The sequence below is a fragment of the Camelus ferus genome, chromosome 4 (assembly GCF_009834535.1).
Source record: "Camelus ferus isolate YT-003-E chromosome 4, BCGSAC_Cfer_1.0, whole genome shotgun sequence".
Taxonomy (NCBI): domain Eukaryota; kingdom Metazoa; phylum Chordata; class Mammalia; order Artiodactyla; family Camelidae; genus Camelus; species Camelus ferus.
The window spans coordinates 6,436,648-6,462,469 of NC_045699.1; the positions used below are offsets into that span (position 1 = coordinate 6,436,648).

The 25,822-nt window shown below is 46.3% G+C and overlaps 1 protein-coding gene and 1 non-coding gene across 2 annotated transcripts; both read left to right on the plus strand.

Moving 5' to 3' along the window:
• Positions 1-475: 475 nt before the first annotated feature.
• FBP2 (fructose-bisphosphatase 2) lies at positions 476-25,628 on the plus strand. Its single transcript, XM_006187316.3, has 7 exons — positions 476-773; positions 4,599-4,761; positions 6,942-7,034; positions 11,527-11,667; positions 14,370-14,507; positions 22,845-22,964; positions 25,215-25,628. The coding sequence occupies exons 1-7, from the start codon at positions 604-606 to the stop codon at positions 25,407-25,409; spliced, it is 1,020 nt and encodes a 339-aa protein (XP_006187378.1). The 5' UTR covers positions 476-603; the 3' UTR covers positions 25,410-25,628.
• On the plus strand, positions 10,641-10,714 carry TRNAV-CAC. The gene has a single exon. It is a non-coding gene; the product is annotated as a tRNA-Val (tRNA).
• Positions 25,629-25,822: the final 194 nt, after the last annotated feature.

Consider the following 25,822-nt stretch of genomic DNA (forward strand, 5'->3'; position numbering starts at 1 on the left):
TAATTTTTTTTCTTCCAGATTTGAATATCTATTATGGCTATCAATCCAGTAATATATACTTTTTAGAAACAAAAAGCATCCTTTCAAACATATGAAAGAACCCTGGCCAAGAGGTCCCAGGATTGCATGTGACCTTTTCCCCAGATAAGGTATCTGCCAATCCACCTCCTACAGGGCAAGGGGCAGGTCCTCCGCAGTAGATATATGTGAAGAATCCTTTTGAGTCCTTGAATAAGAGGGTCTTAACGGATCATTTTTTCACTGGCTGAACTTCTCATCTATCTGTTACTAAACTGTTGCTTCGCAGACTCTTTAAAGAAAAAGGTTCATCAAGAGAAAGTAGGTCTGTGTTTCTGGGCTGCCCGGTTCTATTTAGAGCTTGCTTATGGTGCCTTGGAAGCCTTCAGATGAGCCGAGCCAGAGAGATTTCCTTGAGGGCTCGCCGAGTTATCTCAGCCACGTGGGTTGGGCTCTTTCCCTTAAAGGTCCTGGCACGGCCAGGGCAGATCTAATCAGCTCTGACACCGCGGAGCCACTGACCAGCCCTTAGAGATAAGGCTTTCTTCTGCGGGGAGACAAAGATTTGAAAAAGTACCCGCCGCCATGGGGGACAGAAGCCCCTTCGAAACGGACATGCTCACCCTGACCCGCTACGTGATGGAAAAGGGTCGTCAGGCCAAAGGGACCGGGGAGCTCACGCAGCTGCTCAACTCCATGCTGACGGCCATCAAAGCCATCTCCTCGGCGGTGCGCAAGGCCGGCCTGGCCCACCTGTGAGTCCCACCCCGCGGCGCAGGGACCCCGGGGCCAGGTGGGGGTGGGCAGGGGGGCCTGGGCCCCAAACCCGGTCAGAGGCTACTAGCCTGTGTGCCCTGGAGGGGAGCTGCATTTAAAGTGTCTGTCGCCTGTGCTTTGATAAAGGGGCCTTGGACTTCTTTCAAGAAAGGAAACGCTATGGAGACAAAAACACATAATTTTCCAGTTGCCATGTATGGTATTGACAAGCTGGGGGCTTGTTCCTTTAGAACCCAGCCCAAGTTCTCCTGACTTGTGTTTGCAGTCTCACTGGCACAAAGACACCGCCAGGGGACTTGAGACAACTCTTTCTGCCCTTCGCAGATACGAGCATTTTATTGTCATGACCTTTGCTGGTAGCATTTAGGAGCTAGAAATCACTTACCAAGTAACTTCCCAGGATCTGTCCTCCATCTCCTTTCTCACCATCAAAAGGAGTCTTTTGCTTTGAAAACAAATTTTCATTTCTTCTCTGTCCCTTAACTTTCTCTCCACATGGTGTGCAGGAAGCTGGGAGGAGGGGCTGCAGAGAGTCCTGCTGCTGTGTTTTCCCCGTGCTTTATCCAAGCACAGAAGGAGGCCAAGTTCATGCTACAGCTGCTGATCCTCACAGCCAAGGGTCCAGTTTAAGCCTGGTGAAAAAAACAGTCCTTCTTTGGGCTTCCATTGTCCTGGGAGCAATTGCAGTGGAGGTCCTCTCAGAAGTTGAAGAGACCCACTATTATTATTATTATTATTATTATTATTATTATTATTATTATTATTATTATTATTACTCCAAAAATAAAGAAATGACAAAGTCTAATAATTTAAAATATTTATTCTTAACAACTTAGTACTTTGAACACACAAAAAAAGCGATAATTACAGAATTGGCTTATATCCAGTTTTGTGACCCAGGAACGGACCCCAAGTTACAGGAGCCTTGCGATGGGTTTTCCCCTCCGTGTATGGCTGTAACTGTGTTAGCCCTCATTTGGCAATCACGGCCAACTCTGCCTTTAAGAACCTGCATGAACGTGAGGCACAGCCGTTTGCCTCTGTTCCGCTCCTGCCAGGCGGTGAGCGCTGCTACGCGGACAGCAGTTTCCTGGACCGCGTGCTGACCTCTCTGTGCTGTTCACCCACCTTCACTGGCTCCCTGGGGCAGGAGGCTCGTCTAGGCAGAGGCTGCTGTGGTGGGGTTGTGCTGCTTGCTGCAGAACTCTGACTTTGCGGCCATGGAGAGTCCAGAGGAAGTGGACTCAGGGACTGGATAATTAAAGTGCTCCTCTGACTATTTTGTGCCTTGTGATCACGGGCAATGATCTACTCTCGCTAGGACCTGTTTCCCCATTTGCAAAACGGATTGGATACTAACAGCTCCTCACTCGTAGGGTTGTTGTAAGGCTTAGTGAGTCCATGTGATGATGATTTAGACAGTGCCAGCCCCACAATAAATGCTCAGTAAATGCTCCTTATGACCATGGTTCCAAGCCTGGACCTGGGGAAATTTGCCGGCTAACTGGTCGATGCCACGGACTGACCACGAGGTGGCAGGCACAACCCGTGGAAACAAGACGTCAGGATTCCTCGTTTTCTCGGAGGCTGAAGCAAGGGGTCCTCGGTCTGCGCATATTGTGCCAATTCAGGCGGCATCTTTTCCTTGGTGCCTCCGTTAACAGGTACTGAAAGTAACAGCGGGAGAAATCCATTGGCTGGAAATCCCTTCTTTCTGATAAGATGCTGAGGTTATTTTAAGAGGACCCTGGAATTGCATCCCAGAGAGCTAAAAGTTTACACTCTGTCCCAGTGCAGTTCTGTTCATGACTTTCACATATTCCTGCCACTTTGCCATTTAGGGAACCTCAAGCCCTTCATTCCTTTGCTTCCTCTTTTTGGGAAGACATTTTTAGGCACATGCTCAAGTAAATGCAATACTGATCAGAAAGTCTCATATTTTTCTTCTTTTTTCCTCTGCTCCTCGCTGTAGGAAGAAGGGAATGCTAGAATGCTGCGCCTACAGTCCTCTCTATGGCTTTCTAATGCCAAAATGGCAGAATATCCAGTTTAAAAATTGTCAGGAAGGCTTTAATACTAGTTAAAATAGGAAAAGATACTGTCTTTCGAGTTCTAAAACAATTTTCCGCCCCTGATCTAACTTGGAGCAATTGTCAGGCAATTTGATCTCATTGTGAATGAGATCACATTCTTTCTGGAAGGAGGGGTATTGATGGTGGGAGGGGAGAGACACAGGCGGGATGCCCAGCTCCTGGAGGGAGGGTGTAGAGGGTGGGTTGAAGGGTAGGGTAAGAGTGGGATTCGGGTGGTGTTGGGGGGAGGAGTTTGCAAAGCACAGGACAGGAGCCTAGCTCTCAGCTCTGCCACCCACAGGCTTTGGGGACCCCAGCTCTTCATTCTCCAATGGCAGCTGCATCAAGATTCCACATTAAACATGAGGATTGCGTTAGTGGGCCCTTTAAAGTCTGATGCAGAATAACCCAGTTTTGTTGTTGCTGTTGTGTTTGTTTGCTTTTATTTTGAACCAAAAGGTACAATCCATTTTTTGTTTAATGGAGGTACTGGGGATTGAACCCAGGACTTTGTGCATGCTAAGCAAGCAAGCAATGTACCACTGAGCTATTCCCACCCCCCACCCCAGCCAGAAGGTCCAATCTTTGAGGCCAGACTACCAACTATTGTTTTCCAAGGTAGATCTCATCACATCAGACATCAAGTGATGCAGGAGGCCTGTGGGGGAGGGGAGAGGCTGGCAGTCAGGGAAAAGGGTGGGAAATGAGTTGTCTCCCAGCTTAGGGTCAGTCAGGGGATCTCAACCCAGGCTACCTGTTTAGAACCACCTGAGGAGTCCTTTGGCAAATAAATGGCATTAACAAAAAGGAGAGGAAGGGAATTATATTCAGTGAACATCCATTGAGCGTCTGAGCACTGTGGGAACAAACACAGTGAGCCAGATTTCTCGCCTTTGGTGAGCGGATAATCCAGGAGGAAAGACATTCGCATGAACAGACTGTGAGCCACTGTGGAAAGGATGAGAGGGGTGTCCCTAGTGTGTGGTGGGACCTGGGAAGCTTCTCGAAGGAAGGCTAGGAGGAGAAAGCTACCAGTGGGTAGAAAGCTCACCCGCAGGGGGGATGCCATGAGTGAAGGTGGGAAGGAGAGAAGCAGCTTGCTGGGGGCCGGTGGCCACAGGACCTTTGCAGCTGTTGGAATGCAAAAAAGGCTTGAGGAGGGTGAGAGCCACGTGGCTCTGGAGAGAAGAGCATGGGGGTTGGGGAGCAGCCAACCCTGGGGTCTGTGTAAGGCTGGTGTGTGCCTGCTGGGTTCCAGAGGATGTCTTGGTTAAGCTTGTCCCCCAGTCTTCTTCTTATTCAAGTAACGTCAAGCTACAGCGGGGCAATTTTTGGTTCAGCCCAGCAGGCTACTATTTGAAGATAATCAACAAATACTAGGATTTCCGGGGCTGGAAAGCCATGGAATTTACTTTCTGGAGTTACTCATTATGGCGATGTGTCTGACTTAATGAACTTTCTCTGTCTCCGTCTCCCAGTGCCAGGCGGCAGGGCTGTAGGTTGGCAAGACTGAATTCTGGTTAGTGTTACTGGGATGATGAGGACCATGACAGTATCCCCGAGGTGTAAAGGAAGCAAGGGTGAGACAGGACGTACTTGGTCGTATTTACACTTGGAGCCTCCGGAGCCACGAAGGGAAAGAGGGACCCACAGGCGAGGTCTTGGCGACCCGGCTTCTTCGCTGGGGTCGGGGCTCCCTTGGTGATTTCCTCCAGCCTTTTGTCTTCTTAGGTACGGAATCGCGGGAAGCGTGAACGTGACGGGGGATGAGGTGAAGAAGCTGGACGTGTTATCCAATTCCCTGGTGATCAACATGCTCCAGTCCTCCTACGGCACCTGCGTCCTGGTCTCCGAAGAGAATAAAGACGCGATTATCACCTCCAAGGAGAAGAGGGTGCGTGCGGGAGCCGGGCTGAAGTTCCTCTATTCACCAGTAGAGGGCGCTACTGGGTGGGACGTTTTGTTTCTTTTTTTTTTCCCCCCTTTGGATTTTTTTTTTTTTTTTAAATGGAGGTACTGGAATTGAATCCAGGACCTCGTGCATGCTCTCTACCACTGAGCTATACCCCACCCCCTGGACTGGGGAGGTGGTCTTTAGTTGCCTTGCTTGCTTTTAGTTTCTGGGATTTTCCTCCATTGCTTCATTTTTATTTTCCGGAAACCATGGATTACAGACTTCTTTCGCTATAAGTCTCATGCTGTCTATTCAAAAAGACTCCGTAAAAGGGCAGTGACTCATTCAGGAAATAAATCACAGTGATCTACCGAATCTGCTCAGCAGATGGGGTTCATCATGGGTTTTCGCTGACTGTACTGGTAGCATGTCCTGGCATTTTAGAGGGCTTGAAAATCAAGTCCAGTAAAAAGCAGGGCTCCTGGGAAGAGCAGCACTCCACAGCCTCCTCCCGCCCGCACTCGCACTCCCAGCCCCTTCCCCAAGGGGGTGTGGGTTCAGCGGAGACTTCCTTCTTCATGCCTGACAAACTGTTACACTAAAACAGAAAAGAAATCATTAAGATCCTTGCTCTTCCCTTAATACAGTGGTAAACTTGGTTAGTGCGGGCATGACTGGGGAGGGTCTATGTTCACTGTGTTTCACAGTTTATTAGAAAAAAAGCAGGTGACCAAAGAAATTCAGCCCATGTTCAGCTGTGATACAGTAATACCAAATCAATGCCAGGGCTGTTTGCCCTTGTTTTATACAGTGAGTTCAGGGACTAGGTGCCATTTCTTGACGATTAGCTGAAAGAACAGAAGAAGTAAAGTTGAATTTATTAAGCACTGACTGTATGCCAGGGACTGTGCATTCTTGTTGTCTCACATAATGGAAGCTAAGTCCTACCTATTCTTTTCAATGTTCGGTTTCCACTGATAGGACCCTCGATTCTCTCTCCAATCTAATGTCACATTTTCTTTCCCAGTTGGCCTGACGCCACAGGTCTTGGCGCTAGTTCTCGAATACTCCACGCTTGCTCCTGCACCAGCTCCTGAACGTTTTCCAGTGTATGCTTGGTGGTCAGCAAATATCTGTTAAATGAATGCGTGCATGAAGGAAAAGGCTAGACTGGATTATCCACAGGGAGAATCAGGAATCTCCAAATTTATGGATTATTCTACAACCCCCATCCCACCTCCTGTTGAGTAAGGGGGTGGGGGGGGGGGGAAAGAAAACTCAAGCTTTCTTTCAAGCCCTAGCATTACTCAGTGGAAAGTCAGGGGAAAGTAGTTTCCACGGTGGAAGAAATGACTTGCATTTTACCTGATGTTTTATTACCAGGATTTAATTAGCCAGGAGACCCCAGTCTCCCATCACTAAGGCTCTCACAGAACCTTGGACATAGGACGCCTGTAAAAATGTCTGGTGGTTTCTTTCCACTGAGCGTTGCCCTGTGACAGCAGCGTGGGTGGGCCCAAGGGACATGGTATCTCAAGACCCCGCCTGCTCGGTCTTCTGGTCTTCGGGTGGGAAAGGTAGGGTGGATGCACTCCAGAGGAGTATTTCTATTCTCCTGAGGTGTTTATACGTACCAGCTATCCTAGTAAGACAGACCCAGAGGCCCTGGGACATTGTTCTGAGATTTTCTTTTGGTAAAAATGTGCCAAAATGAAAAAAAAAAAGCCTTCTGAGGAGAGGCTGAGAAAGAATGGTCACTAAATCAATAACCCACCTCCCTGTGAATGTGGGTAGACTTGTCCAAGTTCATTTTCAGCTTCTGCAAGGTGTTAATTTCACATTTGCTTCCTGTCACACTCCCAGCAGCTCTAAGTCAGGTCCCCAGTGGTGCCTAGGTCGGAGGGGAGGACGGGTGGGAGGAGAGCCACTTGGAGGTGGGAGGGACCTCCATCGCTGCGTGGAGGTGTCAGCTCATCTGTTTATGGGCAGGTAGGCTCTGGGCTGCACAATTCATGTATGCTGATACACTGCCCTCCTTAAGTAACTGTGCTTTTTGGTGAGGATATCCCTTGGCTCTAAATGGCTTTTGATGTGGTGTTATCTGCCACACACGGCCGCTTCCCTAAAGGGTTTTGATGGGAAGGTGACCTGATCAGGTGGTTCTGCCTCTGTGCACACAGGGGAAATACGTGGTCTGCTTTGACCCGCTGGATGGATCCTCCAACATCGACTGCCTGGCTTCCATCGGAACCATATTTGCCATCTACAGGAAGGTGAGTAGACAGCCTGCTCTTTGACACCTCCTTCCTCTGGTGGTTTCTGGAAGGCTCCTGAGATGGGAGTCATGAGTCTGGAGGTCTCACCTTTCTCCTCCCACTAACCAGACATGCCTCAGCAGGTAAGTCATGAACCTCGGGCTCCTCACCAGAGACCCAAACCGGTCATTCTCCCCGCACCTTCTTTACGGCTGTTGGTGGGAGGGTAAGTGAGAGGATGGATGGGGGCTTTGTTTTGAAAGTCTGGATGAAACACGAATGCCAGACCTGGTGTTCAGTTCCAGGCGACCTCTCAAGGCACCTCTGTTCCTTCTTTATGCATCTCAAATCTTACTGAATCAAATTAAAAGGCAGATAATAATTGAGGAAAATATTTGTAACACATGTAAGGCATTTATAGCTTTCATATGTAAAAAGCTATTATAATCAACAATGAGAAGATGAATACCCTGATAGGAAAATAAACAATGACATGAAACAGGCTACTTAAAAAATAAGAACTAACAATGATCAAGAAAGATTAAAAAAATTTACTTTGTGAATTATACAAAATGGAAATTGGGGGGGTATAGCTCAGTGGTAGGGTGCGTGCTTAGCATGCATGAGGTCCTGGGTTCAATCCCCAGTACCTCCATTAAATAAATTTATAGATTAATTAATTAATTTTAAAATTTAGGGAAAAACCTAAACTTTAAGTGACAGAGATTGATTAAATTTGGGGTGCCCACGCATTATACTCTCCTAGCATGCTGGTGAAAATAGATATGCTTCAAGGCCAGTGAGGTCTATGTGTAACTCAAAGCCAGAGGCACCAAGGCGGGAGGAGGAGTTCTTTTCAAGCCCCAGCACAGGGTCCGGAAGACCAAGGAGAGGGTGTGATGCCCAATGGAGGCTGCAGGATCTCAGCTCAGAGAAAGGAGAGGCTCCAGTCTGGGAGAAGTCAGAGAACGGAACTCTGGTTACACACACAGAAAATGTGATCGTTTTGATGGTAGATGGAGGTGTGTCAGAAGCTCCAATGCAGAAGACTAAAGATTTTAATCAAAATCCTCAAACTGCCCTTGACGTCCACTTTTCTAAAGATTCTTAACAGATCATGGTGTAGCGCAGTGGTTCCCGGACTGTAGTGTGGAAAGCTGATTCTGGAAGCCCCAGAGCTCTGGATTCTGTAGGCCTGGGGCGGGGCCCAAGAATTTGCATTTCCAACAAGATCCCAGGTGAAGATGCTGCCGCTGGTCCGCTTTGAGAATCACTGCTCTAGACCTGCTTCTCAGAATCCGTGTGTGACCTGGGAATCTGGAAATAAAGCCAATTTATTGAACACATGTGCAGGTTCGATGAAAATGTAATTCATTGTGAAAGAAAAAAAAAGTATTGCTGTGGGCCACATTGGGGCAGCCAGTTGATGACAGGGTGACGCTCGGATTGGTAAAAGGATTTACCAGATATAAGTATGAGACTAGAAAAGGAGTTTATTGGCAGTACGCTGCCATAGACAACAGTCACACAGACGAGAGGTGTCTTCATGAGCCCCGAGGGCCAGTTGTTGGGGTCTTTTATAAGGTTGGGTCACAGGCTGCCTGATCGGCTTATGCACACGTCTCTGGTTGTAGGTGAGTGAGAAGTTTAGGGTCAGCGAAGGGGCGATGGGGTTTATGACTGATCAGGTGGGCTGAAACAAGCCAGCCTGAGTTATTGTGAGATTAGGCGTTACCTGGGGCTATTAGTTTGTCAGGGCAAACACGCCCAGTGGAGAATGTACTTTATCTGCTGAGGGATCGCAGGGAGACAATTGAGAGGCCAGGAATGGGGGTCGTTGGACTTTGAAGTACCACCAGTTGGCCCGACAAGTATTACAAAGAATGCAAGATTGTAGAAATAGGGAAAATATTAAAGGAAGCATGCCATTTTTATATTTATTTGTTTATTTGATTTTCATAGCCCTGGGGAAACATGAAAATGATGAAAACATTAAAGGGAATGTGCCATTTTTAAAGAAGAGTTAAGATTTGGTTTAAAAATAAAGTCGTTACAGTGTTACTAGCAGAAAGCAAACTTGGCCCCGTATTCCGTGTGGTGTGGAGAAGGATGCTGGCTTCGCATCAAAAAAGGCTTGGGTCCAGCATCAGCTTTATCGCTCGCTGGTTTCAAGATGCCGCGTATCTTTCTGAGACCTCCATCCCTTCTCTTTCAAATGAGGGTTATAACGAGAGCCTCTCCGTTGTTTCACAAATAACATAACATGAAAGTACCAAAGGGGGGCAAAATTTGCCACCCCAAAAAGTGTCTCTTTGGCATGAGGATTAATTTAGGCTGATTATTTTTAAGGCCCAAAAGACTCACAAAGAATCTTTGACCTTCCCCATAATTGCCTAAAAGAATGTAGGTAGAGGACCTGTTCCAGGAACGGAGAGGTCACCATACTTAACCACAAAGTCTGTTTGTTAAAATTCCTCTCTATGTCCCACCTTCTCTGCAAGGTCCCGAAAACCTTTGTTTATCAAACATTTTCTTTTCCATCTCCGTGTGAATTGCTTTCCTCCCCCTTTGAAATCCCAAGCCCCTACCCCAAGCATTTTGTGTGTGTGTCTTTAGCTGACTATGGTATTTAAGATAAGAGCCTCAGTCATTTTTTTCTCCTGATAATCTGTGTCATGTCAATCTAATTCTTAGAGGAGCCAGAAGAGCCCAAAAGGGTAGAGGAAAGGTTCTTCCTCCCTGACAGTACTTTGAAAGATATAAAGTCCCATGTAAATACAAATTATTGTTTTACCCTTAAAAGTAATTCCTCAGGAAAGTAAATTAGCAGGGTGGACATATTCCCAACGGGTGCGTAACATTGCTCAATATTGTTGTTCTGTTTCCTATGAACCAAGTGGGTCCTCCTCATTTTAAAGGTATAACTTCCACCTCCTTCACGTTCCAATCCTCTGGAATTTTCTGCTCATCAGGAAATCTCTATGTAGTACTTCCAGACTTGTCCTTTAGCCAAAAACTGGTTGGTGTCTAGAGAGACTAAAGCATCTAACTGAATATCTGAGCTGGCTGAATGACTCAGAAGCAGCAAGGCCAGCCATTTTTAATTTATCCCGTGCTCAGTGAGCACCACAAGCTTTGGGTGTGGTGGGCTTTGGGAAGTGACTTTGGAGTCTCAACTGGTCACCTGGGTCATATTCCTTTGCCCTAGTCTGTGAAGTTGAAGCTCTCTGGGTCTTCTGATTTGAAAATAGTCGATTAAAGTCTGCCCATTCACTTTTCCTTCAGAGCTCCTCTCATGTCTGCCATCCATAAGGATGTTAAAGATACAGAACCAGAGCCCGAGTGGGCGTGCAACAGTCGCCCCCGACCCACCCCGCAAGGGTTTGCTGTGTGGTCAGAATCCCAGTGCAGGTAGAGAAAGAACTGAGCATGCCCAGTGACGGTGCCCCTGCCTCCCCTTGCCCCACCCACTCGGCTCCTTCCAGTAGAGGCGGGAAGTTCGCTCTCCAGTTTTCCAAACTCCTAAGACTTGATTCTTAGCCTTTTAGAGCACAAGGAGGTGCGCAGGGAGGAGACCTTCAAGAGATACCAGGAAAAGTAGGCTATGAAGTCGAACCTCAGGGGGGAAGGGTACAGCTCAGTGGTAGAGTGTGTGCCTCACATGCATAAGGTCCTGGGTTCGATCCCCAGTACCTCCATTAAAAGATAAATAAAAACCTAATTACCTCCTTCCTTAAAAAATTAAATAAATAAAGCAAAAAGCATTAAAAAAAAAGAAATTTTTTTAAATCTAAAAAAAAAAAAAGAAAAGAAATTGAATCTCAGCTGCAGCTCTGCCCCTCCATCGGGAACATTTGCTGTCCCTTCCTCAGGGTGCCTGCCTTGTCCTGTCTCTCTGGATCCCCACTGTCAGTGTTGCTAGCCAAAGAGAGAGGCTTCCTCGAGAAAATGTCCCAAATGCTGACTTGGGCCCTGGGGGTGGCGACAGGGAGGGGCGAGGCCTTCAAGAGGCAGGCATGGTGACAAGCTCCGGGCCCGGATGGCTCGGTTGACTCCAGGTCCCCTTGATGTTGGGTGAGTTATATAATCGCTCAGTCTCTGAATTCTTCATCTGATCTGTGGAGATCAAAACCTCTACCCCAGAGGACTGTTGAGCACATAGAATGAGATACAGCACGGAATTGGAGCTCACTGATCTTGGCTGTTATGATGGTTAAGGAGTGTGGCTTATGATTTTTAAGAGGGGCTGTGATTTTCATACCTTGAGGTGCCGTTCTTGGCAGGATGGAGACAAATATGCTCAGAAAACAGGGAGGTCCAAGAACGGCCTTTGCAATGGCTCAGTTAGAACCGTTTATTAAGATGGCAACTTGTGTCCTCCGGATGCATTTGCTGCAGCTTGACATTCTGAGAACTGCACATCTTTTGTCGGTTCAGGAAGATCTGAAGCTCAGGCCTCTGGCAAAGGGTTCTCTCCAGAGCAGTAACATTTCTCTTTTTTCTTCTGCAGACCTCGGAGGACGAGCCTTCTGAGAAGGATGCCCTGCAGCCGGGTCGAAACATCGTGGCTGCGGGCTATGCGCTGTACGGAAGTGCCACCCTGGTGGCTCTTTCCACGGGGCAAGGAGTGGACCTCTTCATGCTCGACCCAGTAGGTGCCCAGTCTAGCAGCATCAGCACTGGGGACTCCACCGGCCTCTGTGCCTTAATTCCTGTCCCCTGGGGTAATTTCTTGGTCATTCCTAATACTTGCTTTGGGGGCCAGAAAGTCTAGTTTGGGGATCCAACAGCATCATCTAAAAACATTTAAGGACCTCTGTCCAAGCGAGGGCACTTGAGGGGTCCCTGTCCAAGCGAGGGCACTTGAGGGGTCCTGCAGGATCAGCCATATCAACCGAGGCAATCCAGGGTGGATAAACAAGTGCATGACATTATTTAGACAACAGCTGTGTGTCTCTCTGGGTCTTTGCTGATGAGCAGAAGAGAAAAGGATCCTGGCTGAAATAAGTGAAGGATGTTACTGCGTTAATGGGAAAGACCCAGGCCAGGGGGCAGGGCCAGGCTGGTCTGGACACCGTCTCTGATGCGGTGTCTCTTGCTCAGGTTTCAAACGCCAGGGAGGAGCATTTAATTTGCCAAGCCGACTCAAGTGCCTGACCTTGGGCTAGACACCCAGCTCAGAGCCATTCTAGACTGGCATCCAATGAGAAGAGTTAATTATTCAAAGGAAGTGAGGGTGCTCTTAGGAAGTGGAACTCCATGCTGGGCTGCTCTGAAGCAACAAACGTGCAGAGCCGGTTTTAAAGCTCATGATCCTGAGACCATCAAGAACTTGCCGGTAACAAAAAGAAGTCGGGTTTACTCAGCGAGGGAGAGCGCCCTCTGGAGGAAGCGTGAGGCTTCGTGCTGAATGGGAGCTGGCCTGGGCGTATGTATAGCATGTGGGCTGGATGATCCTAAGGAGGATTTGAGAAACAGAGGGTCAGTTCTGGATTGGGTGTTGTCCAGAAGTGGGCACAATTAACGATTGTGTATCTCAGTTTTATCTAGGAGGTGGGAAGATTAAAGTTGAGGGTAGAGATTCACTGGTAAGAGGCAGTCATCACTCATGGGCAAAAGAAGAAAGGAATGCTTAGATTTTTGTTTTGTTTTGCTTTTGTTTTTGTTTTAGGGGGTTTGCTTTGTTATTTTTACAGCTGAGTATCCTTGTTACTGTCATTTCAGACACAATCAGCGTGGCCTTGTCTCTTTATGGGAGTGTTGTCAACATTTATTAAGAACCTTCTTGCTGTGAGCTGTCACCTTGGGGGATTTTTACTTTCTCAGTCTTCAAAGTTTAACGAAACCTGATTTGACTCCCAGGCCCTGATTTCCTTCCTGGTGACGTAGAGAGACACCCAGGCTTTCTACATGAAGCTGCAGCCAGCCGATGGCATCCGCAGGGAAGGTGCCACCGACACTCAGATGCAGGTGGTACCTGCGGGGTGTCCTGCACAGAGTGGCCACGGTGGCTGCAGGGAGACTGGGCACACTTTTGTTAATAATTCTGAGGATTTAAAAGAAAACTTTATCAACTATTCCTCAGGATGAGTGAATACAGTTTCTGAACGAAGGGCTTTCCTCTTTGCCCCACGTAGGAGCAGCTGGGATGCAAGGAACTCTGAACGGTTTCCATGACTGAGTCACTAAGATAAACACAATGACTGGACCACAGATCAGTGGTCGAACTGCATCCCCACCTTATGGCAAATCCCCTCTGTGTAACTTCCTCTCGCTGATGGCCCAAATCTTCCTGGAAACTCTAGGAATTAACCCGGGATGAGAACTTGGGGGAGAAATACAGCCAGGTTCCTTATAAATGAGTAGCCACACTCAGTGCAAGTGACAAAGGAAACTGCCTGCTCTTTTTCCTTTGAATTATTTTATCTCCTGTTGTATTACTGCTTGAGCTGCCTGTGCTGGCTCCATGTTGTCCCTGCCCTTTCTTTTTCTTTCTTTTTTTTTTTTAATTGATAACAAACTTTATTTTTGGAACAGTTTTAGGTTTACAGAAAAATTGCAAAGATACTGTAGCATCTCCATAAACCTTAGTTTCCTATTATTAACATCTTGCATTACTGTGGTACATGTATCATAGCTAACGAGCCAATGTTCAGGCGTTATTATTAACTGAAGTTCATACTTTATTCAGTTATCTTCATTTTGTGTGTGTGTGTGTGTGTGTTTACTAGTAGAACATTTAAAGTCAACTGTACTTCAATTAAAAAGCAACCAACCAACCAAACAACTCATTTAAAATATGGGCAGAAGAACTAAACATTTTTCCAAGAGAGTAAATGCAGGTGGCCAACAGGAATGTGGAAAGTTGCTCAACATCACTAATATCAGGGAAATGCAAATCAGAATCACAATGAGCTATCATCTCACACCTGTCAGCATGGCCATCATCAAAAAGAACACAAATAACAAATGTTGGCAAGGATGTGGAGAAAAGGGAACCCTTGTGCACTGTTGGTGGGAATGCAAATAGGTGCAGCCACCATGGAAAATAATATGGAGGTTTCTCAAAAACCCAAAACGCAACCACCACATGGCCCAGCAGATCCGTTCCTGGGCACATATCCTAGAAAAACAAAACATTCATTCAAAAAGGTACATACAACCCGCTATTAAACGTTGTCCCTGTCCTTCCTATAACTCCTAAAACCATCCCGGGCCGGGCTGCAGGAGGACCTGGCCAACCCCTGGGGGCTCCTCCAGCGTCTTCCGTGGTTCTCCGATGGTTGGGGTGTGTGCTGTTGGCTCGTTTCCAGGGGTCTCTCTTCCTCCCGGTGTTTCTCTTCACCTTTCTAGGCTCTTGGTGAATTTATCCTGGTGGAAAAAGATGTGAAGATTAAAAAGAAAGGAAAGATTTACAGCCTCAATGAGGGCTACGCCAAGTATTTTGACGCCGCCACCACAGAATATGTGCAGAAAAAGAAGTTTCCTGAGGTGAGTGAAGGAAGCCGAAGGCAGGAGCAGGGGGAATGCTGTCCCAATGGGCTCCTGCTGCGGGGACGGCTGCGGGGGCCTGGCGTAAAGGCGTGGGTCTCCCTGTCTATGGCTTTGCCCCTTATGACAATGGCAGACCCTTTCATTAGCAATTGGTATCTTTCATACTTGAAATTTATCTCCTAAGGACCATACTCCCCAGTTGAGTTTTTCCGGAAGAAATTGTTAATGGAGAAGGCAGGGACCCATTTTTCAAAATCCAGAGTTTCAGGCCAGTGCCTCTGTGCTGTCACTTTTTTTGCTGAGTGACCACCTGTGTAGATTCTGGTCACTCAGTCATGTTTAGGCGGAAAGTCTCGTTCATACGCTCTAATATCGGCGCCTGGTGTTCACTCCAAGTTTTAGGAAAGTCTTTAGCTCTCAATGTGATCACCGAGTCCTGGACTTCATGTGGCTGTTAATACAGACCAAACAATCCAGTCGGTATGTCTGCCAAACAAAGAGCGCTTTTAAGACAAGTGTGGGAACAGAGTCAAAGCATTTCCAGGTCAAGAGTGTGAAGTCCGACCTGCAGTGGACGTGGGTGGAAGGGCAGTGGTGGGGTGAGCCAGCCTGGCTGTCCCTGGACGCTCATCATGAGCTCTTGGGGGAAAGCGGCCAGGAGTCCACAGGACCAGGGCGCTCAGTCAGCAGGATGCTGGGACCCGTCTCTGCTGCTGCGAACGGAAGCTTTAGGGAGTTTTCTTCTGTCTTTCTTCTGTTTGTTTTTTAAGCAAAATTCTTAGAAGTGCAGTTTCCTGCCTCTCTCCTTTGCCGTCATGCACAAACCCGTTAAATGTTAATAACAGGATATGAATTGTGAGGTTGATAAAGTCAAAATTATTTGCAAGTTCCCAATCTTGGAGCTGATTTCACAGCAGGTTCCCATTCGAAGCTAAAAAGTGCCCCCTCCAGAACCCAGAAAGGAAGACATTTATTTTACCACTGAAAAACCAAACTCCTGTGCCAAACACATGACGGACGTTTTTAAGGGAGAAGTAGCAAACCGAGAGAAAAGTAATCACTGCACATACGACTGACAACAGGTAACCAGTCTTTCTACCCAAGGACATATATACAAGCGTGAACCCCCAAACAGAAAACCAGGCCAGGAACGGATCTTAAGGAACTGATAGGTCAAATTAAAAAAAAAGGAGAGAAATGAACAAGGATATGTGGCTGCAGCATTGTTTATAACAACAAGGGAACAAGTGACACATTCGTCAGGAAGGGTTGGTTAATATACTGTGAGGCAACTACGATATTCGAGTGAAATCTTGTTCCATCCATTAGAACGGTAAGTCCTTCTCTGTATATTGGCGGGGAAGCATCCACAAAATATACAGTGAAAGAGAGAGAGTGCAGAACGAAAATAGTCTCATATATAAAAACATGTCTATGTGAATGTATTTTTTGCACACATATATATAGTATGTATATATCCGTCAAATGTCTTTAAAAATATAGCATCTTGTTAATAGTGGTTTCTGGAAGTTGAGGTCAGAGGGCTCTCCACTTTCTCGTCTCGTGTGAATGTGTGCAATGATCACGTGTTACTGAAGCCAGGGCTTCCCAATTCTCCTCATAGGAATTCTTACAAAGCCCTTGTCGTTTGAAGAGGCAGTGGAAGAGCATGCAATCAAGAAGCTGTAGAGGGAAAGAAATACAGCAAATAGTTCATTAGTAAAAATCGTATATTCTTGGTCTGGATTTTACTGTGTTTAGTATATGTTAGTCAGCTTTTAGAAATTTGTAATATGTGGTGATTTCTTCTTCCATTTAAAAGAAATATTTACTTTTGCACCTAAAAAAAAGGAAAGGAGATAGATCATTCTGTTTTGAAAAAGAAGTCTCCTTGCTCTCCTGTAGTTTTGCCCTCAGAAGCTCTCCAGGGTGAGCGGGACCTGCTGCTCCCGCTTCTGAGCCTCCTGGAGGCCCTCTGCTTCCCTGCAGGACCTCCGCGTTCGGTGGCCACTCTCCCACCTGCCACAACCCCCGGGAGATGGGAGGTGACTCGGGCACTTCTCTTTCCCCTGCCGCCATTGTGGGAAGAGCCGTCCTCCTCTGCCATCTCTGTCCCCTGACAGCAGCAGCCGCCCCTCCCCCTGCCGGCACCCTTCTACTGGGTCAGGGTGAGAGCAGCTAGTGTTCAACGTGTCAGGCACTGTTCCAGGTTCCTTCCGTGTACTAACTCATTCAGTTCTCCGATAGACCTACAAGACAAGTGTTAATGCCATAATCCCCATCTTACAGATGAGGAAACTGAGGCCCAGAACGATCAAGTTAACTTATCTAAGGCGACCCTATTAATAACTGATCGAGGCAGGATTAAAATCTAGGCCATCTGGATCCAGAGCCCAGAGCTGCTGCTGTGACCCGTTCGTGGGTGATGCGATCAGTGCAAGGAGTTGTGGCCAGCGTTTATTTTTTAGATGAACAGAACAATGTGCAGTTTTCTGTACAGGAACCATCCCACAATAAAGGTGCTTAAAAAAATAAAAAAGAGCAGAACAGAATGGAATGAATAGAATAAAATAGAAATTAGTAAATGAAAGAATCATTTTTGCAAAATTCTTGTTTTATTTCAGTCATGTGTGTGTGTTTTGAGTGCACAAATGCATTTCTTTTTTTATTTTAAAGTTGAGAATTATGTTTTATTCGAGGACATTCCTGAGAGCTATAGCCCAGGAAGGCAGCCTCTCAGAGAGCCCTGAGGAACTGTTCCAAAGAAGTAAGAGGCGAGCTAGGATTTTTTGCTGGGGGGGAAGAAACACCTAACCTTGTATTCAATATCAGAAGATTACAGTTAATCACACACAGAAAAACGGACATCTCAAGTTAACGACTTTAGGGACTTTTTTTTTTTTTTTTTTTACATTTTTTTTAGTCTGGGTTCATTCAAAGCATTCCTTGGATACGCATCTTACCTCTGGAGGGCCGGGACTCTGTTTTCCTCCATCCTGAATTTCCTGAGGGCCCAGCATGTTACAGGGAAGCTGCGGTGGCTGACGGCTTGATAGCAGGCAACACTCTTCTTTTAGTGAAATGGCAGGTGACATTTTTTTCTGTCTACACATGCGCGGAATCAGATGTTACCAGACAGCCTTAAGGAACTAAGGTTGACTTATGGAGCCATAAAGCCCGTTGGAAAAAACAACCTAGTACCTTACTTACAGGGTTGCCAGCAGCCTTGCCGGGTGAGGAAGGGACGTCACCGCCTGGCAGGCGCAAGAACCTTGGGGTACTCTGGGGACCTCAAAAAGAGAGGCACTCACCCCACTCTATAGGTACTGGAAGCGAATCAGATGGCAAGTCTTTGGCGTGGCTTTGTGGTCTTGAGAGGCATTTAAAGTTCAGTGTGGAGATTTTTTATGAAAGTTCCAGCGAAGCAGATTTAAGAGAACCTGTGTGGTCAATTGCTGTTCGTGCTGGACTTACGTAAACAATCAGGCCAACTTTAATAAAACTAAGCTTATTTCACAATCGAATTAGTCTTCATTTGGCTACCTTTAGTTGAAATGAGGGTGATTTTAGAGGAAAAAGTTGTTTCAGTATAAACTGTAGTTGCGTTTCCATGTTTAAGAAGTTTGAAAAACACTATGTTATGTGGCTCCTTCCTGACCTCATCAAAGCTACGAAATGTGACTCTCAGATCTTTCTCTTCTCTGACTTCTGCCAACATCTGGATGATTTCAAGGAGCACGAGTCCATTCAATAGCTTAACCCTAGATATAGTCATCTCCATTTCAACCCATCTAGCTGGTCCCATAGCTAAATCCTAGGTTGTGGGTCTTAGGAATTGCCACACTCATGAAACTGTAAATGCTCATGTTTATTCCTCAAACGGCCCCCCATTCTTCCATATTTCTTATGCCATATCTATGTCCATTTAGGCTGCGATAATGGACTAGCATAGACCGGCAGCTTTTAAACAACAGAAGTTTATTTCTCATGGTCTGGAGGCTGGAAGTCCAAGTTGAGGGTGCCGGCAGATTTGGTGTCTAGTGAGGGCCCACTTCCTGGGATATCTTTACACTGAAACCTCACAAGGTAGAAGGGGTAAGGGAACTCTCTGAGGCTTTTTTTTAATAAGAGCAGTAATCCCATTCATGAGGATACCACCCTCATGACCTAACCCTGCCCAGAGGTCCTACCTTCTAATGCCATCACATTAAAGTTAGGCTATTTCAGTGTATGAATTTGGGGGAGGGGGGCACAAACACTCAATCTGTGACACACTGCCATGTCCCCAGCTTTGATTTGGAGCTCACAGTTCCCTTGACTCTTCCTCTTAGTCCCTGCGTGTTGTCCGTGTCCTCTTGTCCCTGTCCTTTGTTCCTCTCCTGACCCCACTGACCACCCCAACAGCCTAGATCTGATGGTTGATGGCACCAGCTTCTCCTCCACCTGCATCCTCTGCTCCCTCGCCTCCTGATCCTTCTACATTCCCCTCACCTGAGTCACTCTCCAGTTGACCCTCTACTCTGATACACACGTGGAGGAGTCTAACCAAGCAAATGGTGGCACTGCAAATGCAGTCACTATTTTTACTGGCCTGTTAGTGCCCCTCGGCATCTGGTATTTGACCTTGGTCCTACCTAATGGGAAAACAGACTCCCCCAGCTCTCCCTCCCACATCTCCAAACACACGACATCTTTCTTTTTAAAAATGACCTCCGATTCAAGGTTCATCCTCTTACCTGTGCTCTCAGCCCCACTTCTTCATCCTTGCTCCATCTTCCTTCTCCTGTGTCTTCATTCTTGCTCTCTATTGGTTATTTTCCTTTCAGCCTATGAAAATACATTTTTTTTCATCTTGAAACTCGCCCTCCCACCTCATCTGAAAGCTGCCATCCAGTGCCCATTCCCTGTCCATCACACTGCACTGAGCACACACACACATAGACACAGGGTTCATTCTGTCTCCATTTCCTCTTTTCCCAGTCCTTCCTCAGCCCTCTGAAAATGGGCCTTTGCTCCTATGACACCATGGGAACTGTTCTTGTCTAGTCCACTGAAATTTTTCTGTCTGTTACCGAGCCCAAACTCGCTCTGCTTGCTGCACAACAGGCCAATAAATCGGGAGATGAGGTGTTGGGCAAGGAATAATGACGTTATTTGGAGAGCCGACAGACCAAGAAGATGGCAGATTAATGTCCTGTAGGACCATCTTCCCCAAGTCAAAATTCAGGCTCAATTTCTACTAAAAAGGGGGAGGGGACGTGGCTGAGTGTTGTGAGCTGCTTCGTGTTGAAATCCTTTGTTCTTGCAGCTGTCCATGTAGGTCTGGTCACAATGCTCTTGTAAACCTCCAACAAGACAAATGTTATTCTCTGTTCTGCAACATTTTATCTCTATATGAATAGGAAGGAGTTATACCCTTAATGGTCAGAGCCTTGAGAATGGGCTGTCCTGTCTATTTCAGGCTCTAGGCAGCATTCTTTTATAAAAGTTGCAGAACCGGCATGAGTCAGCACAGGAAACAGAGCACAGGGTCAGAGCTACAGGAACAGATCTCATATGAAGTTCTTCCCTAGTCCGTGTCTATGTAGCATTCATTCAGTCTGCGCGTTCGAAATTACTGACCCCCATCACTGCCACTGTCTTGAATCTTTCTTCTTCTCTGACATCTGTTTTTATACCTCCAATCTCAGTCACCTTTCTTCATTGTTAGTTGCCTGCTATTAAGATTCCTTTAAAAGTTTGAAATGTAGTTTAGTTTTGGAAAGAAAGGGAAGAAACTGTGTGAATCGAATTGACCAATTAAAAGTTAATTCTTCTCAATAAAAAATACCGTAAAAAAATTTTTTTTGGACTAGATAAACTGATTCTAAAGTTTATATGAAAAAATGAACAAATAAGAATATTCAGTGGAAGAAAATCTTAAAAAGGTGAACGTAGTGTTGCTACCAGATATGAAAATATATTATAAAGCCTCAATAATTAACATCACAGTCTTGGTACACAAATAGTGCAGTGGATCAGAAGTCTGGAACCAAATACATACATGAGAATTTTCTTGATGATCAGGAGAGAGCCAAACCAATGGGATAAGGATGGACTACTCTCAAATTTTTAACATCCCTTCCCCGTATTTTCTATCTCATCCTGCCCTTTTGTCTCCTTTCCTTGGCTTACAAATACACTTACGTGCCTCTCACGAACAGTCAGGAAACAAGCAACCCTCCCTTCTCCCCTGTATCACCGTAGTTAACCGCTTTCTCCTACACTCAGCCACGTTCTCTTGAATGAATTGTTTTTACACACTATCTCTACTTCTTCCTCTTGAAAAAGTATTTTAAAAACCTCTGGGTAGGGGGAGGGTGTAGCTCAGTGTTAGATTGTATGTTTAGCATGCGTGAGGTCCTGGATTCAATCCCCAGTACCTCTGGTAATAAATAAACAAATAAGCCTAATTACCCACCCCCTCAAAAAAAAAAGGTTAATGATTTTTTTTTTAAAACTCCCCAATTTCCCCTCCCCCCAGTAACCACATTCTGCTTTGTGTGTGTCTGTTTGACTTCTTAGATACTCTGTATGAGTGGGCTCATGTAATATTTGTCTTTTTTGTGATCGGCTTGTTTCACTTAGCACCCTGTCCTCAAAGTTCATCCATGTTGTAGCAAGTAACAGAATTTCCTTCTTTCTAAAGTCTGAATAATATTCCACTGTGTGTATATACCACCTGTCAGTGGACACTTAAGTTGCTTCCACTTGTTGGCTATTGTGAATTATGCTGCGATGAACATGGGTGTGCAGGTCTCTCTTTGAGATTCTGTTTCCAGTTCTTTTGGATGAATACCCAGAAGTGAGAAGGATGTTTCCATTTTTCAAAAGTTTTTCTTTCCTTTCGTTTCCTCTTTAACCCTCTTTGCTCCACCGTCTGCCCTTTATAATAATCCACTCTGGAAGTGTGGCCAAATCCAACGGTCATGTTTCCACCTTATCTTTCCTGACCTCTCCGTGGCATTTCAAGCTGTTTACTGCTTCCTTCATGAAACTTTGTCTTCCTTGGCCTTGGGTCTGGTTTTCCATCCACCTGGCCTGCTGTTTTTTGTTTTTTGTTTTTCTCTTGACCCATGTTGCCTCTACCCTCATACTCATCCCCAACAAGATTCAGGGGGTGAGCTGAGAGGGTTACTTCTTTCTTATGCCCATGTCTAACCATTCACTGGGTGTTACCAACTCTATTTCCTAAATATCTCTTGAGGAAGTCCTTTTCCCTCATCCCTGCAGCCATTGGTCTAATTCAGATCTCCATTCTCTTATCTACTGAGGAATCTCTTAACTGCCTCTAAAGGTGTTTTTATACACTTAACATCATTGTGGGAATAAAATATGGGAGGCGTGCAAAATCTCCCATGCAATTTTTAAGGTAACAACCTGAGTAGTGCTTTTGAAAAATCTCACGTAAATCCAATTCAGTAAGTATTTTTCCAGGACCTATTTTATGTCTCCCACCAGGCTGGGCCCAAGGAATGCCAACATCAATCAGATAATCTTTCCCCCAAGGACATCACAAACTGATGGAGGGCCTGGCATATAGATGCTTATAAACATCAGTGCACTGTATTACAGCTGACGCCACACAGAACATTGGAGAGCTGCCCTGAGAAATGTCTGTGTTTCCTTGCACTGTCAGAGAATTATTCGATTAGACAAAGAAATCTCAGGTGGGTCACTGGGCAAAAAGCAAACCTGCCCAAAGGAGTGCTTTAATCAGATCGTCGTGCCTTACCTGACATGCCCTACTTTGAGGAAAATCATGAGTTGTGACTTATTTCTCTCTGGACAAATATCCTTTTCATCACATGACTAATGAAAGTGAGGTTTAACGAGTCGGTTGTTTTATTTCTTTGAATGATTTCTAAAGCCGTTCAGAAGAATTTGGCCGGTGGATAAACACTGCTTACACTGGGGGCAAATACCATTATTCAAGGAGGTCCGGTGTTCAGAAAGCTGAAAAGTGCTCTGAGCTGTGGGAGCCATGGAGGAGCTTTGAGCAGGTGCCAATCAGCTGTTGTCTGTCTTTACTTCCTTTTTTCCTCTTTGGTAGCTGCTCAATACTGTCTCTCACTCTAAGTGGTCCTGCGTTTAATGAGGCCAGTCGCTGGTTGAGGTCCAGAGGCTCCTAATGAGTGCAACGCCCAGTTATGCAATGTTTTCAGTTCTAAGCTAGTGGGGGGAGGAAGAAGCCCTGGAATGCAGCGGCCCCACCGGCTGCACGTGGGACCTGAAGCCGGTGCCCGCCAATTGCTGAACTCACTGCATCTTGTCTCTCCCCTCTCTGCCTCCTAGGACGGCAGCGCTCCCTACGCGGCCAGGTACGTGGGCTCCATGGTGGCCGATGTGCACCGCACCCTGGTCTATGGCGGGATCTTCCTGTACCCCGCCAACCAGAAGAGTCCGAAGGGCAAGGTAATCCTCCTTGATCTGCTGGCTGAGTCCACTCAGAGAGCCGGTCAGAGCGCCTTTTCTCTTCTCAGCTCATTTTTTGGGCTACTGCCCTGACCTTGGCATGTCTGAGTGGGCAGGGGGAAGACAAACGAGGTTGCTGTCCTCTGAGTGAATTCTGAGGCTGTGATGAAGGCCTGGAGAAGCAGGCTGGCGCTGTTGTTATTGGTGACTGTCACCGGCCTTCACTTCCGCGGGCCTCATGCCTGTTACTCATTCCGAGTCAGCCGTGTTCATCTCCCCCTTTCCACCTGTTGGGTCTGTCTTTTAGCTTCGGCACCAACTCTGATTTTGGATCAGAGATGCTTCTGAGAATCTAACGAAACTTACAGACACACTTCCCAGAAGAAAATGACACATAAACATACGCATTACACATGTTTTCAGGGGTTGATGATGACCTGAGGTCTCCCCGAGAATTCCCTAGAGCATTCCCGAAGTCCAGACTAAGAATTTCTGCTCAGATCTCATTCAGTATTTCTGAAAATGTAGCTCTTGGAAGATCTCTCTGCAACTGTAGGACACAAAACCAAAAATTCTTGTATTATCAGCTGGGGATGCTATGATCCTAATGCGTCTAACTTGAGCAGACCCTGCCACCGAAGGCTGTCTGGTTTTCAGCCAGTCACAGAAATCTAGGTGAGAAGACAAATCAGGACAAAGATCTGTATTCTCTGATGCACCAGCAACTAGCCGCACGCATGTATGTCTCTCAGCCTGGGGGTTTTGAATTACAGGAATGCCAGATTCAAAGCCACGATAGGGAATCGGACATCGCACAGGAGACCAGAGAGCAGATCTTTAACATGCGGATTGGGGTATCAGGCAGTTCTCTTCCTGTGAGTGTTTGGCGCATGTATATTAGTCTGTTGAACTAAGAATCACAGAAAAGTCTGCACGGGAGGTGCTGGAGGGAAGAAAAGTGTTACGAAGCATTAAGTGAGATCAAACAGAAGATGTGGAGATTCTTAAATGGAACCACTCTTGCCACCTACTCAGTTCCAACAGGCAGAACATTAAGACTAATTATTACTAATTATTAAAATTATTTAAAATGAGTCAGAAGGTATCCACACATAGTTACAGAAACATTTCCACAAGCATGTGTAATTGCATGCACAGATCCATTTATATTCATAGCACCATAACCACCATCCATATTGAAAGCACTGGTTTCTTTTTCCTTTTTTAAGTACTTTTAATTAAGGTGTGTACTTTTTTTTTTTAAGATATAATGTTCCACTTTTTTTTTTTAATGGAGGTACTAGGAATTGAACCTAGGACCTTGTGTGTGCTAAGCACGCACTCTACCACTGAGCTATTCCCTCCCTCCACAATGGTTTCTGATCTGCATGTTTTAGCTCTCATGGTCTCTGTGACCATATTTCTGTGTGTGTGTGTGTGTGTGTGTGTGTTGGGGGTGAGGTGTGTATCCTCTTCTTGTCTCTGTAGAGTGATATAGATTTTAATTTCGGGAGCGGGGTTGAGGGAGCAGAGAGATCGCATGGCCTGCAGGCCAAGGCACCATGAATGTCTGGGCATTGTGTTTTAAGATGAGTTGACTACAATGATGGCATCTTAAGGTCAGAGCAAACCTTGGCTCCAAGACAAGCTTTATGCAAGAAAGCTGTGTGTGTGTGTGTGTGTGTGTGTGTATTTAATTTATTTAAACTATCAGAATCAGTCTGCCTCACTGCTGAACCAACAAGAAATGAGTACCTAAGGGGGTAGGGTATAGATCAAGTGGCGGAGCACATGCTTAGCATGCATGAAGTCCTGGGTTCAATCCCCAGTACCTCCATTAAAATAAATAAAATAAATAAACCTAATTACCTCCCCCCCCCGACGACAACAACAACAAAAAAGACTGAACAGAAGAAATGAGTACCTAGGTTTCATACTCCTAAATGAAGAGGCACGTCTCTCATAAGCACAAAGGTCACGAGACAGGTAGACACTGATCGGAGGTGCCCCCGAAGGCATATGTGATGAGCTATCAGCTGATGCACCCAGCCTCCCGGAGGGTCCAGGTCTCAGGAACCTGCCGGAGGGTCCAGGTCTCAGGCAGCCGCCTCCGCTGAGATGCGCAAATGTTCTCAGGCATCTCAGCGAGACAGAAGTTCAACAGTTGGAATTACTCGTGGAACTTTAGGGGCATGGCTCGGGAGTTCTGGCCCCTGGCAACCCTTGTCCCCTGACTCTGTTTCCCCGCAGCTGCGGCTCCTGTACGAGTGCAATCCCGTGGCCTACATCATCGAGCAGGCGGGAGGCTTGGCCACCACCGGCACCCAGCCCGTGCTCGACGTGAAGCCGGAGGCCATTCACCAGCGAGTCCCCCTCATCCTGGGGTCCCCGGATGACGTGCAGGAATATCTCACCTGTGTCCAGAAGAACCAGGCAGGCAGGTAGTGAGTCTGAGCCCGCCAGCCCTCTTCTCTTTGTCCTGTACCTTGTTAAGGACCCTAAGTGAACGATAAGTGGAAACTGTTGGTGAGAAACAGAAGGAAAATTCACCGAATCACGGCCGGAAGAGCAGCAGCAAACTGCTCTCCGCGGGCGAGGAAGCCAGAGGGGAGCCTGCGGTCAGTGCAAAGGGCTAAAAATAAAACCCGCATGTGAAAAGAACAACTTTGATTTGTCTTCTGTCATGAATAGGGGCGAGGAGTGTTGTAATTCTAAGTCTATCTGCCCAAGTGATCAGCAGCTATCTGGATGTGGGCCGAAAGTACAGAGAGCACTTAAGAATTTGTCTTGGTTGGCTTAAAATTTGAACCTAGTGTCTCAATCCTATAGTGGTTAATTTCCTAACTTACAAAATAGAT